This window comes from Bombus terrestris, chromosome 1 (genome assembly GCF_910591885.1).
Source record: "Bombus terrestris chromosome 1, iyBomTerr1.2, whole genome shotgun sequence".
In the NCBI taxonomy this organism is placed as follows: Eukaryota; Metazoa; Arthropoda; class Insecta; order Hymenoptera; family Apidae; genus Bombus; species Bombus terrestris.
In genome coordinates, this window is record NC_063269.1 from 1,024,871 (window position 1) to 1,042,191 (window position 17,321).

Consider the following 17,321-nt stretch of genomic DNA (forward strand, 5'->3'; position numbering starts at 1 on the left):
TGTTGCGAATCCACCGTCCGTTAATCCGACAAGGGAAGAAACGATGAATATCGATGAACCGGAGGATGTAGGTGAGGTGTCGGGGTCGATAAATCGAACGGAGTCAGCTGGAACGGAATAACTCGTTTGACGTGTCAATTTGCATCACACCGAAGAAAGTATTTTTACCGCGAACCCATTCAATTTACCCAGAAATTACCAGAATCTACGAACGAAAGAAGCGACGTTCTCGTACTACATCATCGGCAAACCGACGATTCGTTTCGTCAACTTCAAAGACACGGGGCGTAAGCGTGAAGCGAATCTCGAAACAAGAAACGGCACGAAGGAAAGAGAAAGGAAAAGGGAGCGAGGAAGAAAATGGCATTTATAAACCGGCGAAAAATCAAACGATAAATCTCCGACGGTGTTCTGCGGTTCTGCCCTTGGGCCTAAACGACTAAATAAGTGTTCCAATTTCAAAATTACCCGCTAAACGATTTGTGGGCCGGCAGAAAATATATCGTTGACATGTGGGCAAAGCCCCTCGGGTTAGCCGGGGGAGGGAAGGAAGTTCCCGGCAGCTCGAGAGATGGAAAAAGACGGGAAACACGGTCGACAGACGGAGAATCGTGGTAGAGCTGTAGAAACGAGAGAAAGAGAATAAAGAGAGGAGAGGAGAGGAGAGAAGAGGAGAGAAGAGGAGAGAAGAGAAGAGAAGAGAAGAGGAGAGGAGAGGAGAGGAGAGGAGAGAAGAGAGAGAACGAGAACGAGAAAGGACGCGCATGGTTGCCGCTGGGAGACAAATGACCGTCGACCGACGGAAGACACATCCAAATTGCTCCACGGTGTCGCTGTCCCGCCTCTTTTTACGTGTCCCCTTTACGTATATCCTTCGTGGCGTCCTCTCGAGTCACGAGCGAACGACCTATTAGCAAAATATTCGGGGAAGCGGCGACGCGTGCCACCGGCGAGCTTTTCTAACGAGTATTTTGATACCGGCGATGCCTCGGATGTTAGCCCGTCACCGGACAGCCTCTGTCTTATTTATAGGACACTCGCGAAACGTTTCCTTCGCAGCCCATGGTACACGGGATCGGGGTTGGGCGTCGAATAGCCGACGGGGGTGGTGGCCGCCTTTCACCTTTCGATCGCGTTGTTTGAATCGATCTTGCGATGACGCAACTTTGATGTTAATACTTGGTGATATCGAAGGAAGAAGGTAGAAGGTAGAAAGGTGTTTTAGGATTTCAAATTTGGTATACCTATGTTCAGGCTCGAAGTTGTACTTTTCTTCCACGCGATATATATGCCGTACAAACGTAAACACGCAACAGGAATAAAAGGTTGAATGGTCTTATCTAGAGAACGGTCAGCGATGCCGTGACAGGGATCCAGCGGATAAATCGGTTAATGATCGATTAAGATACCTTCGAATTTTCCACTTATCACGATACAATAAATTTATGAGATCGTGGAAGTAGCCTCGTTCGATGGAGCAACGCATCGGTTATTATCGGATCCGTAGGCTGTTTCCCTTCCTTTTTTTATACCCTGTTCCTCTTGTCTCGCGATTCATGCCGCTAACCGGTCGGCTAGTTTTTCGTCTCGCTCCAAAAATCACGTCGATGGGCTTGCAGGCAGGTCGTTCTTCCAGCATACCTGTCTGCCACTCGATAATTCCGCATTATACACGCTTCTACTTTCTTTGTGATCGCTCTTAACCGCCCAGCTCGTATATACGTTAGTATCTCGAATAACTACACGTCGAACGGTTCACGAAGCTCCCTTCGTTCGATATTCTCTTCTTTTTCTAGTTAACGAACGCGGTAGAAACGCGTTACAGGCATTCGAGCAAGAGCGGATTCTCAGCCAACGATCGAGATTACGACGTTTCAAAATCAATATAGATTACTATGTATTTTACAAAGAGTGGAGAAACAAATTCTGTTTCGCTGCAAGTATTGGCCAAAGAGAGAGAGAGAGAGAGAGACACACACACAGATAGAGGAAAAACGCGGTTAGTATTAATGTTCTTTCGCGTATAGCCGAAAAACGTAATAATTTTTACGCGGCCGAATATCGCAAGGATCTTTCGTCGAATGCCGAACAGAAGGAAACGCAACAACGCTCGTTCGTTCGAGTACAAGGAGCGAGAAAGCGTTTCACGCGTATCGTCCCACACGGAACGATAATACACGCTCGTTACTCGACGTTGGTCGCGCGTTGTTTCTTCGTTCTTACGAAACTCTTCTCTCGCGGAAATCAAAGGCTACTTTCCCAAACATGCTCCGGTCTTCCTTCGAAATTCGTTCGTTCGGATTACCCGTCAGATTACTTTCAACAACGAAACGTACCGATCGAAAAGCGGCATTCGGAGAAATTATTAGTAGGATGAGTGAGCGGATCGATCGAATTTTCCTAAGCGAGGGAACGGTGTTCACGGTTTGACCGTATCAAAAGTCAGTTAACGAGAAACCGTTAGCGAATAATTTATTGGATCGGTGGCCGATCGTTTGAAAATCGTCTCTTAGCTTCGATGCCTATTCTACTCGAGCGGTTCCTGTTGGAGCGGAACCAAAATGGCCGCCGAACGCTTTCGTCCCTGTTAGCCAGCCGCGTTTTCACGAGGCCACGTTCGTTCGGATATATGTACCGATCGCAAGATATCCTTCGGTGATTGCATCAGGGTTCACTGCTGACATTTATTATCCAACTTTTTATGCGTGCCGTTCGTTAAGGCAGGCTGGTTTCTACACCGTAATTAACGCGCGATTTATAATTTCGTTTCTCAGTCCGCTAATTTCATTAACCCACGCACCGTTCTGCCGTAATAAAACTTCCTTACGATTCGAAACCTATTCTATGATAATTCTATCTTTACGATAGTAACGTGGTTTTTCTCGACTTTGCTCGATTTTCCTTCATCTTCGTGAAATTCAAATTCTCGCGCGTACCACGGGAAAATAAAAAAACGCGGCAACGGTTGTCGGTCTTCGACTCGTCACGCGTCACCGTCGTTTCATTTCGCGGTCGTTCAGCGGCCCATAAAAAGTCACGAAATTTACGGCAGCACGCGCGAATCGACCTCTGACACAGGCCACTGACAGTATCGATCGTACATCCCATTGCCGGTGGAACGCGGCGTACGAGGCGGTTAAGCACACGAGACGCCTGAACATGTGACAAAAAACGTCAGTAGTTGAAAAAAAAAGAAAAAAAGGGAAAAAATAAACGGATCCAAAGGTGAAATTCCAACTGCTGCCTGTACAGGTAGGCTATCTCCATCGCTTGTACTCTATCGGCACGGTATCAACGGCGAACGGACACGCCAATTGGCGTGCGGAAACTCGGCTGCCACCGCGGCATCGAGTGCCAACGCGATGACTTCCGCTTGAAGGGCCGTCGTACGTCTGGGGATTAACGCGTTAAAATAAAATTTACGTTGATAGCTTATTAATGGCGGACAGGACGCGAGACGAATGACGCCGCTGCTTTTAATATATTCGCGGTTGTAATCGACGGAGAGATACCGACCAAGGAGGAAACTTGGAAGTTAATGACGCACGACCGCTTTGCAACTTTGAATCGACGCCCGTAACGTCTACGGTCCTCGCGTCTTTCGAATAGTTTCCTCGTTTTTCCTTTCTTCCCTTCTCCCCTTGCCTCTTTTATGAAAGATCGTCGACGATCCATCGCCCCTTTCGCTCGTTTCGCTCGTTTCGGAGAAACAAGGGAGAATGGACAGGGATAACAGGTCTCGTAATGAAGCGCGATTTCGGCAGAGTCACCGTGTTAATCGAACGACCGTTGCTGGCCACCTGTGGTCCACCTAGCTAGAGAGTGCGGCAGGTGGTCCGATCGTCTTCTCCTTTTTCTGTGATCGACGGTATCGGAAGCGACGAGGGTCGCCCGACGCCTCGTCGATCCTTTTCTTATCAGCCAACGTCGCTTCTCTTGCTCCTTTTCTTATATTCCTGATAGCGAAATGAAATGAAATTATAAATTACGGCATTCCACGGAATAAATTGAAATTCTCAGAATTTGAACTCGCGCTATCGAATTAGAATCGACAGATTAAGAAACAAAGCGTAATTGGTAAAAATACAAATGTATAGAATACGCGCAATGCAGATCATCGCTGACAACGACCGAAAGAGTCGAGTCCGAGTCCGCGCAAGATTCTGTCTTTGGCTCTCCGTAAAGAGGGATGATGCAGAAGCGAGAGGAGGGTGCTGACGAAATACGAAGTACCACGTAATGACAAAGAAAGGTGAGAAAATATACGGGACGGGGAGAGGAGGGGAATCATGGAGCAGCAGCAGCAGCAGCAGCAACAGCAACAGCAACAGCAACAGCAACAACAATAACGGCAAGATACAGAGAAAGAGAAGCATTGCGAAAGGACGAAGCGGCGAATTCGTGAACATCAAACGAATTAAATCTCCGCGGCGAGTCAACCGCAGAAACTAATATCTCTGCGAGCTCTCTCGTTTCTTCCGTTCTCCGTCGCTTCTCCGTCGCTTCTCCGTCGCTTCTCCGTCGCTTCTCTTTCCTCGACCATCGCCTGCCATCGTTGTATTTCTGGATTCTGCTTCGAGAGATTCGAGCACCGCGCAACAGACAAAGCGTAGGACGACGGGACGATAAAATTATCGTGTACTTTTCTCGCTCGAAACGCGGCGTACCCGAAAAGAAAAACCGTGCTCGCGTACGTCACGTTCGGATGGCAGATACTGAGAAAGGGGAAAACGAAGCGAGGGTAGAATAGAAAAAAAGATTGCTTCCAAATGGAAAACGACGACGACAACGACAACGACAAGAAGCAACTCGTAAACCGAGGCAAAACGTTAATGTTTACGATGGATGCGGAGCATTTTTGCGGCAGCTTCTCCTTAAACAGCCGTCAGATGATAAAGTAGCGGCGAGACGATGTAATTTTCGAGGTAAACGAGCTAGTACGAGCGTAATTAGCACTGCCACTTGTAGCAAGCCAGCGCGTTAGACGCTTACAATTAGACAATTCCTTGGATTGTAAGGGAAGAGTTCTCTGAGCAATAAAAAAGAAGGAAAAAAAGAGGGCGCAAGAAACGGACTCGATCACCGGAGGCATTAAAACGGTGAATCTGCATGCTTTACGGCGATGTAATAACACTTTCGGTGAACGCTAAACGCTCTGCTATCCTACTGGTAATTAAGTAGTTTCCGGGTGTGGTTTAGAAAAGTAGTCGAACGTGTCCACCGTGCCGGAGGAAAAACAAGCGCGGATAAAACCGAGAAAAGCGGATAGAAAAGCGCGTCTTCTTGCGCGCTTGGGAGGGGGGCAGGGGAGGGCAACCGTTACGAAAGCAGTTTCCGTCGGTAATAGACATCGTAATAGATATTATCTTGGTCGATAGGTGCCGATAACTTGGCGTGGATACGTGGCGGCGAAAGTCCACAGAGATGCTCGACCGAATCGCGAACGCGTGGCGATCGAGAGCCGTGAGAGCCGACGCCATTAACCCGATAATTTACAATTAAAGGATCGAAATCGCGCTCTTAAGCGGAATATACCGTCCGCTTCCTCGGGCGGTTGTCAACGTTCGTTCGTTCGAATTACACGTTTCACGATACGTATCTTTCGTTTCGAGACGCGATTTATTCGCACACCAATTTTCCAATTACTTTGGATTAAACGGATTAGAGATATTTCTATTAAAATCCCCTCCTCAAAAACAAAATATTGAGTTTTCGGTACAGAGTTTTCTCTGCTTAGGAAAATTTGTTCGATCGGCTAAGAAATCGATGCACGAGAGTTAAGGGGTGAAGATATCGCGCGTTTAAAACAACGGCGAAAGAATGACGGAAGGTTGCATCCTTGAGGCGAACGCTTACGAAGCAAGGCCGATCGCTGATCGGCGAGGTAGTTTTCAAGCTGGACTGTACGGTCGGGTTGCGCAGGTGTGACCGATGGCGGCGTTCTTTGATCCTGTAGAGACTCCGCGGCTACCTTGTCCACGACTCATCGGCCGACTCTCTTTTTCGTCGCTCGGTTCGATTATTTCCTAATGGCTAACGCCATCGCGAAAACGGCCGTCGCTAATCTCGCCACCGTTTCCCGCCGCGTTCGGCTTCCTGTGTACCCTCCTTGAGGGATCGCCGAAATGGATGGAAAAAATTGCGAGCGTGTCGCTAAAAACGAGCGCGCGATGAACTGTTCAAACGACTTTATCGTTTAGGAAAGTACAGCTCGATTCAAAGTGGACGGCATGTGGACGTTGACCGTCGGCGGTATCGCGAGCCTTACAAACGGCGTTTGCCCGACGATAAAGTCAGCCGTGGATGAATTCTCGATTTTCCGTTTCTAACTCGACGCCAATTTCGAAACGGATAGATACGAAAGAAAGGGTACGGCAGAAATATTAATACCGAATCTCTGTTATTCTGAAAGCAACTCTATAACTCGAACGCTCGAACAATTATCGTATTAACCGCGCATTTCGGTTCGTATCGTCCGCGTCCGTCAAATTGGGATCGTTTCGTCGAGGGTACCACGGCCGAAAGCAACGAAAATTCCAACATCCGGTGGACGAGAAGCTCCGCTGGAATCCCGTCCTCTGAACACCGTGACGAATAGGTAATACGATTTTTATGGAGAGATCCCTACCACCACACGAAAATGCATCTGATTTGTGGCCGTGGAAGCTGAGTGGAGCAACACCGTGTGGGAGAAGGGACCCTGTTCTAGGTGCCGGGCATTCAAACACGCCCGACCATGTCCGATTCGTTTTGCATTTCTCCTCTAGTCGTCTCGTTCGGAGATTAAGAAATTTCGATATTAGAAAGACGACTAGAAAGAATCGGCCCTCGAATTTCAGGACGTATTTATTTATGGTGGGACGCTTCGTATACCGGGATGCTCCGTTTCCAGCACTCCGAATTCGTACATCTTAAAACGCGAAATTTCAGACCTCTCGAAGCGTTGGAAACGATTACTTTACGTGTACGTGTCGTACAGTCTTTTGTAAGAGACTCGTTCGATATTTTCTATTAGGCGAAAGAATTTTTTGATCGTAGTCGACGCGATGACTACCCACATCTGTTGCTAACGATATGGAATAGAAATCATTAACGTCCTCGATTCGATGGGATTCGCCGACAAGAAGTCACGCATGCCTCGAATCGATTGGTTCTACCTTATTTCTCCGCGCACACGTTTCCGCAATCACGTTTCTTTACCTTGAGCCGCCGGACGAGAAACGTGGGAACGATCACGTGACACGTAATCACAACTCGTTGGTACTTGAAACTCTTATCAACGGGAATCGATTCTATTAACGCGATGAACGCGTCGAACCCGTTGCAACGAACACGTCTCGTCTAACCATCTGTCGAACCGTATTTGTTGCAGAGCAAGCGAACCACCTAAACCTGTTCAACAACCGGCAGCAGCCGAAGAAGAAGCGCAAGAGTCGAACGGCGTTCACCAATCAGCAGATCTTCGAGTTGGAGAAACGATTCCTGTACCAGAAGTACTTGAGCCCGGCCGATAGAGACGAGATCGCCACGCAGTTGGGTTTGAGCAACGCTCAGGTAATCACGTGGTTCCAGAACAGACGAGCGAAGTTGAAGAGGGACATGGAGGAACTGAAGAAGGACGTGCAGACGGTGAACCCGCTGCTGGTCGCGCAACATCACAAGACATTCTTGGAGAACGTCCAGGATCTTGGGATCTTGAAGAAACGACCTCTGCCGAGCAGTATGGACGAGAAGTCGTAGGGGACGAGACGCCTCGATGCTCGTCGTTGAGGAAAAACCGCGATTTCTTGCAACCAGAGGCTCGCGAAGGCAGCCGTCTGCCGAGAGTAATCAAGGAAGATAATCGATCGATCGTTGAAAACGTTCCCTGTGTTTCCCTACGCGAAGCTCCAGTCGGATCTTCTTTTCTACGTGCACCGACTCGATACGGTTACGAGTAGGACTTTCGCAGTTTAGTACCTACTTGGTACGAGAGAGCACGAGGAAAATACCGGGCCGATCGAGATTATCGTATAGATCGACCGTGATCGTGGCGACAGCGTGTCTTTCGGGTGTATCGTAATCGATGCGTAAGGACGGAAGGACAAGGCATAGTACAAAGAAAGCGTCTTCTTCGGCAACGTATCGCGGAGAACGGACGAAGACGAAGCCGTTTTGGCGAGATTGTATAGGGTTGGAGGAAATGGGATTTATTCGCGGAGATAAGGTCGTCCGCGACGTTTCTTCGTCGAGAAGATGTACAAAGACTGAATAGAGTCTGCAAAAGTCTGCAACGGTCTAATAAGACGGATAATAGGCGTTGTTGGTGACCCGGTCTAAAACGATCGTGTCGACGTGTCAAGATGGGGATACCGAATGGACGATCCTTTCGGAGGTAGCGACGTATCAATCGCTGTAAAATGTTTTGTAAATTAAAGACTGCCAAATATTCACAGGTAAGCCCCGTCGAGAACCCGTCGATGAAACCGGACGATGTTTTTCATGTTACAGTCGCGATCAGACCATCCTATTTTATCGGCTGTTTCACGTGGATTCTTATCGCAAAGCTTTAGAAGGGAAGCGCGTAAGCAAAGTGTAATCCACGTTATATGAAAGGGAGAAAAGTACGCGTATCCTGTACGAAACGTCGAACGAATGTCACGTTTCCTTTAGCGAATATCTAGGACGAACTGCTGCGGCCGTTCTGCGGACACCTGTACCATATTGTATTTATTTGCGGAAAAGCGAAAGAAGATAATCGTGGTGAATAAAAAAAAAAGCCAAAAGTAATCCGGAGGAAGCATCGGCGATTTACGTAAGTTATTAAGTAATTATTATAGCGTATAAATTATAAAAGAGAGCCGTCGTTCAGTCGTGAAGTGCTCGTCGTTGTACATAAGCTATATATATTATATATACATCGTTCATCCCTCTCCCCCCGCCCTTCCCCTCCGATAATATTACGCATAAACGAGATAGATTTGTCGAGCATGATTAGAATAAACGGAAAGGGAGACAACAGGACAAACAAATATAAATAAATAGATAAATAAATAAATGGAAAGAGATTTATAAACGATAGATGGGATACTGCAATATACCTGGTCAACAGTTTAATTAGTGAGCTTTATGATCGCGTAAGATGTAAATCCGTATCGCGCTTGATGGTCTGCGAGGTGATAGACGCGTGAAAGGGAAGCAGAGAGTGCGTGTGTGTGAACGGAATCTTAGTAGCGTGTATAGTGAGTCGAAATAAACGAAGACATTTAAAACGAAGGCGAGGAATAATTGTGCCCTGTTCCTGGTCCCATCGCCCTCCCTTAAACCGATCCGATTCGCTCTCCGAATGCGATAGAAAACGACAGAAGGGTAAGTCCTCCGAGGCGAAACAGACCATCGGATGGACGATTTATTTCAACTCATTGTCCGCAAAACGAGACAATATGCAAAGCGACTACCAAGAAAGACGGTGGACGAAACGATCGAACAACTTTAGAAATCGTCTAGTTGGATTACGTTAGGCACAATCGCGAGTTACTGCTACGAGTTAATACGGAGTACACCGTAGAAAGTTTCGCAGAGACATTCGACGCTTTGAAAGGGCTACACGAGGATGAGAATTATTGTCCGGAAATAGCGCGATACACGCGGCCCTTCCGAGAATCTTTTTGATGTTATTCACAGGGTTTACTCGAAGCAGTAATTTATTAAGAGGAAAGTAAGTCATTTCGCGATCCGAATTCGTTCGCGGAAAGTCTGGTACTCGTCATAACCGAGCCAAACTCCGTTTACACGGAAACTTGTAAAATTCCAAACCGAGTTATATGCATTAGATTATAATTTCAAACCTAAAGGCAATATCGCAACTTCGGAGAACAAACTTTTTCTACGAGATTCGTTTAAGTATGAAAAGTTTGAGTATGAAAGTTAAGTATGAAGTTACGTTCAAAGTTTATCTATGAAAAGTCACGTATCTCGTTTTCTCGTCAAAGATTCTGAAAATATTCATGAAACGCGGATGGATCGTGAAAACTGTCACGTTATCGAACACGATGCGTGAGAAGGTCGACAGCCGTGAACAAACGATCGAGTTTTTAATACACAGTCTGGTTTTAATGGCGATTCGCATGTCGCGCCGTTAGCTTCTGCCTCGTAAATAGAAGAGCTAATCAGACATTGGCAACAGCTCTCTCTCTCTCTCTCTCTCTTTCTCTCTCTCTCTCTCTTTCCTCCCCTCTTTACCTCGGCCGTCTCTTCCCCGTCTCTGCCCAAACAAGAGAGATATACGACAAGATACCCGAAGCGCGTATTACCGACCTACTTCCTGTTAGCGGAATATCTGATGCTAAACGGAACCATTTTATATCGAGTCTCGTTAATGAGCCCGTCATTAGCCTGTCGTCATTATCTCGATATAAAACACGCGTCGTTACCGCCGTCGTTGATCGATTAATCGAGGCTGAATCTAGGATGTCTATTAGAGGTGTGATTACTTGCGATGAGCATATACACGCTGATTACACGTTTCGCTTGGCTCGCCTCGTGTGCAACGACGATACCGCTTCGAGACGTTCTCGCCGCAATATAGACTTTCGCGATGCGGTTACGTAAAACGCGGCAAAAACTAGGAAAGCGAGAAGAATCGGCGAAAGAAGGAAAGGGCAAGGTAGAAGGAAAAGGCGAAGAAATCTGATTGCTACTTTTCCAAGTATGCACGTATGCGCTTTGAATCTGCTTGAAATAGGAGATTTGTTTAGCGTTCGGAAAAGCTCGCGTCATTTTAAATTCACCGCGTATCTGATCGTTGATAAGCGTCAATTATTTATTGACGTAGACGTTGGACGGGTCGATAAAAGACGACGATGGACGCGTAATCAAGTATCGTATTGGTTCGAACGAAACAAGAGTGGCGATTCGATTTAAAACGAATCGCGCGCTGGTTCGAATGAAACGTGGCGTTGTCGGTTCGTAGCCGTCGCTGGTATCGACGAGTCCACGTATGAAGCAGTAAGCAAGGTAGCCCACACCGCCCTGTAATTCAAGCGCCGCAACATCCAAATAAAGAATTCATAATGGCGATGATGACCACCGCCAATTTTCTCGATATAGCCGATACACCAATAACTCAACCGATATCCAACCGGTACATCAACGTAATTTCGCTTATTGTCCGCGGGTCCGGCCGAAACGAGAATGACATCGTTGGAAAATAAAACGATGTTGGGCCGACATTATCGAGCCGGATACACGCGTTATCGAACGGAGGACGATAAGAAGAGCAAACAATCCTTCGCAGATAATTAATCGTGTCACGCGACCACCCCCGTTTATTCGCACCGTTGTGAAATTACCTTGCTTGTCCTTTCTCCTTGTCCGATTTATTCACGCTTCTAGCTGCGAGAATCGCGATGCAAATTGGTCCTTGAAAAAAGGCTTCGTCTTTCGTAGGCTTTTTGGTAAATTGGCGATCTGCGATTCAACGCGGAGATACGTTACGGCTTGTCCGACGATTCGTTTAATCTCTCAAGGACACGGGAACGGGTCTAACCAACGCAGAGATTCGATGTTCTTATATTCATTTTCTTCGAATGGCTAATATAAATGTTCCAATTAGTATACCGCGACCGGTGGTATCGTAAGCCGAAAATGGAGACAGACGGACATAAACGCAGTCCAAATAACTCGGAAATCGGTGATCGGTACTTTGCTGAAAGCGATTGGCGTTTTGCATAATCCTCGAAGCAAAGGGAATTCCTGTGGCACGGCCAGGGCAGAAGATCATTTCTCTGGCATTGACACGCCCACGTAATTCGGACTCATTTACTCGTTGACTCGCTTAACCTGCAGCCAGTCATGCGTCAGTCAGTCGTGGCCCCGCGCGCGGCAGATCCATAATTTCGACGTGATCCGCTTCAGCACGCGAGGAACGAGTTTCCCTCGGTCCACGATGTAATTAGACAGCGTGAATCTAGGCTGGACCCATCAACGGGCCTCGTTAATACGATATCCGCCGGATGGTCGCTCGTTGCGCGCCCAAATCTTTCCTTCCTCCTTCAGCCGCTTTCTTCTTCCACTTCTTCTTCTTCATTTTCTTCTTCTTCTTCTTCCTCTTCTTCCCTCCTGCCCTCCCCCATCCTTCGTTGTCGTTTTCTCGGCCCTTCTTTTTTCCAGCCGTTTTTTAGATTCCCCGTAGACCGACTGCTCTGTGCTCGTGAAGGAACCCTCTCTACCTGCCGGGGTCTTTGATCTTCCTCCTCGCCAACGAGTTTCATTTACACGGAAGGTGGACTTTTTTTCTGGGCGAAACTAGCCACGCTAACGAGAACTCGCGAACTACGATTCGGTGGCCCTTTTTCGATCTACGCCTCCGTGATGGACGTGGACGAGACTAACTGGCATACTAACGAAATCTTTGCGCTTCCAACGAGATAAGAACGCAGAATTGGCACGAAGGACCAACGTCAACGAAAATCCGTGGCAACCTCTATGAACGATCCTTTGACGCACACGGAAATTGGATTCTAGTAAATTCTCTACCCGCTGAAAGGGTAAGAGTCCAAATCTGTCAGAGTTTAACGAAGCAAGACTGGCCATGAATGCTAACAAAGTCTTTGTGATTCGAACAAGATAAAAAAACTCGATCTACAAGAGCTACCGTGTTCATATCTTTACGTACGCGCATCACGGAAACTAGCTTTTAATTAAATCTCTGTTCACCGAACTGTGCAAGAGTCTATCTCGTCTGATCTATCGCCTAGCTAGATCCACGAGAGCTGAACGCTTTAAAAAACACGAAACTATCTTTGTATTCGGTAGTCGGACGATCGAGTGACAACTTTTTTCCTCTCCTGCGTAATACTACGGAATCGGAATCGAAGAAGGCGAAAGAAGATCCCAGCGCGGACACGAAGCTTGGTATAGACGTAACAGAAACGTTGGTTCGTCGTCGCGACGTCGTCGTCGTTGTCTTCGTCGGTGGTGGCGACGGCGGCGGCGGCGGCGCGAACGGGACAGCTGATGAGCCGGTGTCCCCGAAGGCGATCGGCCGAGACCAATCAGCGTCCGTCCGTTCGTCCTCGCCCTAATGACACCTGCAGGCTAAAAAGCCATGATATTCAACAGTCCGGACGCTAACAAACTCTTGGTATCGTGCGATTCGCACGAAAATCAACGCACGACCGATTCACCGCGATCGCGTAACATCTCGTGTTTCGACAAAAATCGCGTAATTCGCTCTAGTATTATCGTTCTTGGAAGATGCTTAGAGCAAAGACATTTCTGAGAAAACTGCACGATCGTCGTGTAAAGTATCTGACGAGGATGTTCGAAGGGATAAGAAGATCGTGTTGAAACCTTGAAGGTTCAAAGAATTGTACGATTAAAAGATGACTCTAGGTTTTCTTTTTTTTTTTTTTTTTTAATAAAAGAGATAGGAAGTTGTCGGAAAGATTCGATGAATTTTTCTAGACCAAAAGCCAGACGTTTTTCGCGTAATAGCGAAGAGACAACAAGATAAATAAACACGGCAGATTACGTAACTCCTTCCGCGTTACGCGGCGAATAAGGAAGCAGGTGGAAGCTGCAGGACGTCGAAGCGACGTAAATGATAGCACGGTATCGGTCGCGCGCCGTTAACGGGTCCAACGATTTAATCGGTTGGCCAGTTTGGCCGGGTCAATCGTTTGGCCATGTTCGCTCGATTAATCATCGTTTGACAGTTAAATGAACGGTTGGCGGGAATTAGTCTCGATATTCGTACGGGGCTCTATTATAGGAGGTGGACGGTGTTGTCCGCCTTGGAGATCGGCGTGCGCGCCAGTGTCGAAACGGGTCGCGTTTGTTTTCTAAGTCGCGAGTCGCCGCCGGTTAGTCATGTACCGTGCAATTTTCCGTGTATGTGTCATTAATATCCTCTGTGCTCGTGAGCCGGTCGCTAGCAAATTAAACCATTTAATAAACGCGTTGGACACCGGTTCAGTCGGCTTCGATAGCCCATGAACGCTAACTAGATCTGTCCGACGCGTTTATCGTTCGCCACGGTCGCCGTTAGTCGAACGATCCCGTGCGTATCGATGTTAGAAAACGTGTACCGGCCGATACTCGAAATCGTCGACAGTGTACGGTCGGAATAATAACAGGGAAAGCCGGTAGACTGGAATAATAAATGATAAAGTTGCCTAGCGGAAGTCTGACGTCGATTTCATTCGCCTGACAGCCCGTAAACGTCAAAATCAGACCCGTCAATCATCCGTTCTGATTACCCGTTCGATCATTCCCGGTAAACAGTCTGTCCGACGGAACGAGTCCTCGATGACCGCTAATTACGACGACCGTGGTATATCGGTATCGGCGTTAGACGCACCACATGTCCATAAAATATACTCCGATCGAACAATCTATTTTCCCATTGTCCTCGATGTGGAGCGTACAATATAACGTATCGAAGAACGAACGAGGCGAATCAACGGCTACTTTTCCCTTCTGAGCTCCTAACCTATCGAACGGAAACGCATTAACTCATAAACGAACGAACGAATGGATTTTACTCGTTTCACTGCATAAACGCTCGAAGCGATACAACTTTGCGTTTCAAATGCTGTTAACCGACACCTCGTGCTGGTATTCGACGAATGGAACGATCGTTAACACGTTTTATACTGCGCCGTTTTCGCTCGACTTTTCCATACGGATCGCATGTCCCGTCGATGGTTGGTGTAAAACGGCGATCTTAAAATTAAACAATTTGTTTCGTGGTCGAAACGAAAAATGACGCGTTACGTACGAAAGCAGTTCACCTGTCTCGAGACCGAGGGTATATTCGCGTGTCGATTCGGACGAAATCAATTTGCAATACGAAGAGCAAAGATTTAATTTTTCACTCGTTGCTTATTTATACATAACGCGTTTATCGTTCAACGTTAGAGCTCCATCGTCGACTTTTCGTAGAAATTTGATAAATTTACAATTCTCGTCCGTTTAAGTGCGTTATTCCTGCGTATCTTTGCGTTACATGATTTTTCATATATGACGTCATGTTTGAGTTTCTTTGTTAGAAATTCTACCCTTTAGTGGTCGATGGCCTTAAAGATATATCAACATCCACAACTTTGCTCCTTTTGAAGCGAAAGCAATTAACCAAGTCATAGACAATCGCATCAATCACCGGTAGAATCATCGTCGCAACGACCTAAACTAGTCCTAGGAGGATACCTAGGGGGCAGGAAAGTTGCATAGGATCGCTGTACAGGTCGTTTCACGCGGCGAGGATACGCGCGTATAGAATGATCAGGGATCACGATGACGTCAGGTTGACGGAACGGAACGGGTACCGGATAGGTTAATGGTAAGGAGGCCCAGGACCAGGCGGCAGGGTCTGCCAGCGGCTCGGCTGCTGATTACAGACCTCTGGATCCCCTACACTCTCGCTCTCACCTCGGTTATTGTACCGAGCGAGGCCGGGACATCACTATAGATCACCGGCCGGCCGGCAGTTTGTCCGATCAGCGCGGCCAGAAGTGTTGCAACTCGTAAGCGTGGAGGTGGTCCCGGGCATTCCAGTTTCCAGAGAAATTTATCGGTGGCGTTTCGCGGCCTCCTCCTGATGCGACTCTTTCTTCGTCCTCGATCCTCCCGCCTCTTGAGCCATTCCTAGCCGTCTTCCGTTCGTTCTCTCACAGGAAGAAGGGCCGAGGCCATCGTAGATGCGAGGGAACGTGAATATTTCGATGTAATTGGATCGGGCGCGATAGAACGAAACGATTCGGCGCTATTTAACGAAAGATACAGGCTGTCCAACGTACGATCGATCGAAAGGTCGACGAACGTGGGGCTGAATCGTAGAAAATGTCATAATCTACGACAGTTGGAAAGTAGAAGCACCGTTGGTCGGGGCCGGTTAACCCAGAGATTTAGGTTCGTCGACGTCTATAGTAGGTTCGGCCGCGGCAGCGTCTACTAGGTGCATAGCGTGGCGTGTGTGTCGGCGCAGGCAGATTAGAGGCCGCGGGATAATTAAGTAGCGCGTTCGACTAACGCCCAGGCTACAACGGTCTGCAGAACGATATCCGATATTCGTGGCATGGATTTCCCTCGAAGAGATTTTGCCGTTCTTTACCTTCAGCTCTATCGGATTCCGATATCTCGAAGCGTAGCTGGTGATATTTCGAACGGTCGGCCCAATTAGCGCTGAAAAATGATACCTAATGGCCGATGCTTCGTTTCAATGCTAAGAGTACGTGTACATGCGACGCCATTTTCATCCCCTTCCTTTTTACCTTTCTCGTACGATAAATGGATCAAAGAGGAAACGTTGGAAGGGGACAGGTGTCCGACTAACGCGAGAAACAATTACGTCGTACGATTTAATCGTCGGAGAAGAGGGAGAGAGGACGCGAGCGCGAAGTAGGATTGTACGGAGATTCGGGGCTGGTATCGGTGGACGGTTGCGAGGAGACAAAAGCCGGCCATGGGTTCGGACGCAGAGAATTCCACAGATCCCAGGAACACGGCATCACAGCACACGGGGGTTCGGATTATTAGTGAGCGGGTAGTCGTAGAAGGTGTGATTCTGACGTGTCGGACGCCTCTTCTCCGCAGGTGAGAGACCACGAGACCAGAGAACAGAGAATGGACCGGAGAAAGACGGAACCTTCTGGTCGGACGGAGAAACGAGAAATCACCGCGGTGAAGAAGAACCTCTTCGTGAGGAGAGCGCGGCAGAGAGAGAGAGAGAGAGAGAGAGAGAGACGACATCGAAATCGTAGCGACGGAACAGGCCAGCACTCGGAGCACGAGCAACCGAGAAGTGAGAAAGAACGATACGCGGCACGGCGAGAGGCAGAGGAAGGTAAGGAGGAGGGAACGGAAGGGGGTGCAGGAGGATGGCAGGGGTGGGAGAAGATCAAACGAGCCGACAAGCCACGGGGTGGTCTCTACCCGCGCTCCTTTACCGCTCTCTTCCTTCTCTTCGCCTCTGCCTACCAGCCTCCACCTTCTCCTTCGTCCTTCTTCCTCCACCGCTTTCACCGTCCTCCTCCTTCTTCGTCCCCTTCGTTTCTCCTCGGACGCCGTCGTCCGCTCCTTCTCTCGCTCCTTCTCTCCTGTCCCTCGCCTCTATATTATTCATATTTCCACGCTCGTGTTCGGCCGGCTATGTGGTTCGACGATCATCCACACGCTCTTTTCTTCTCCGTGTGCGCGTCGGACCGCGCGTGTAACGCCCGGGACATGCAATCTCCGCGGGGTCCGCGAGAGATACGCCGACCGGCCGGCAACATTGTGTCGAGAGGCGGAGTGGTCCTTCTGCTTAACTTTTGCACGGCGTTGCACGTTGCCGTGGAAAT

General features: G+C 48.1%; 1 protein-coding gene across 1 annotated transcript in view; it reads left to right on the top strand.

The window, feature by feature from the left end:
• LOC100647800 (lateral signaling target protein 2 homolog) overlaps window positions 1-9,255 on the top strand; it is a 47,446-nt gene extending 38,191 nt beyond the window's left edge. The window contains exon 2 of the mRNA XM_003392854.4: window positions 7,373-9,255. Within this exon, the coding sequence (XP_003392902.2) occupies window positions 7,373-7,740 (368 nt within the window). The 3' untranslated portion in view covers window positions 7,741-9,255. The remainder of the gene's footprint in view (window positions 1-7,372) is intronic.
• Window positions 9,256-17,321: the final 8,066 nt, after the last annotated feature.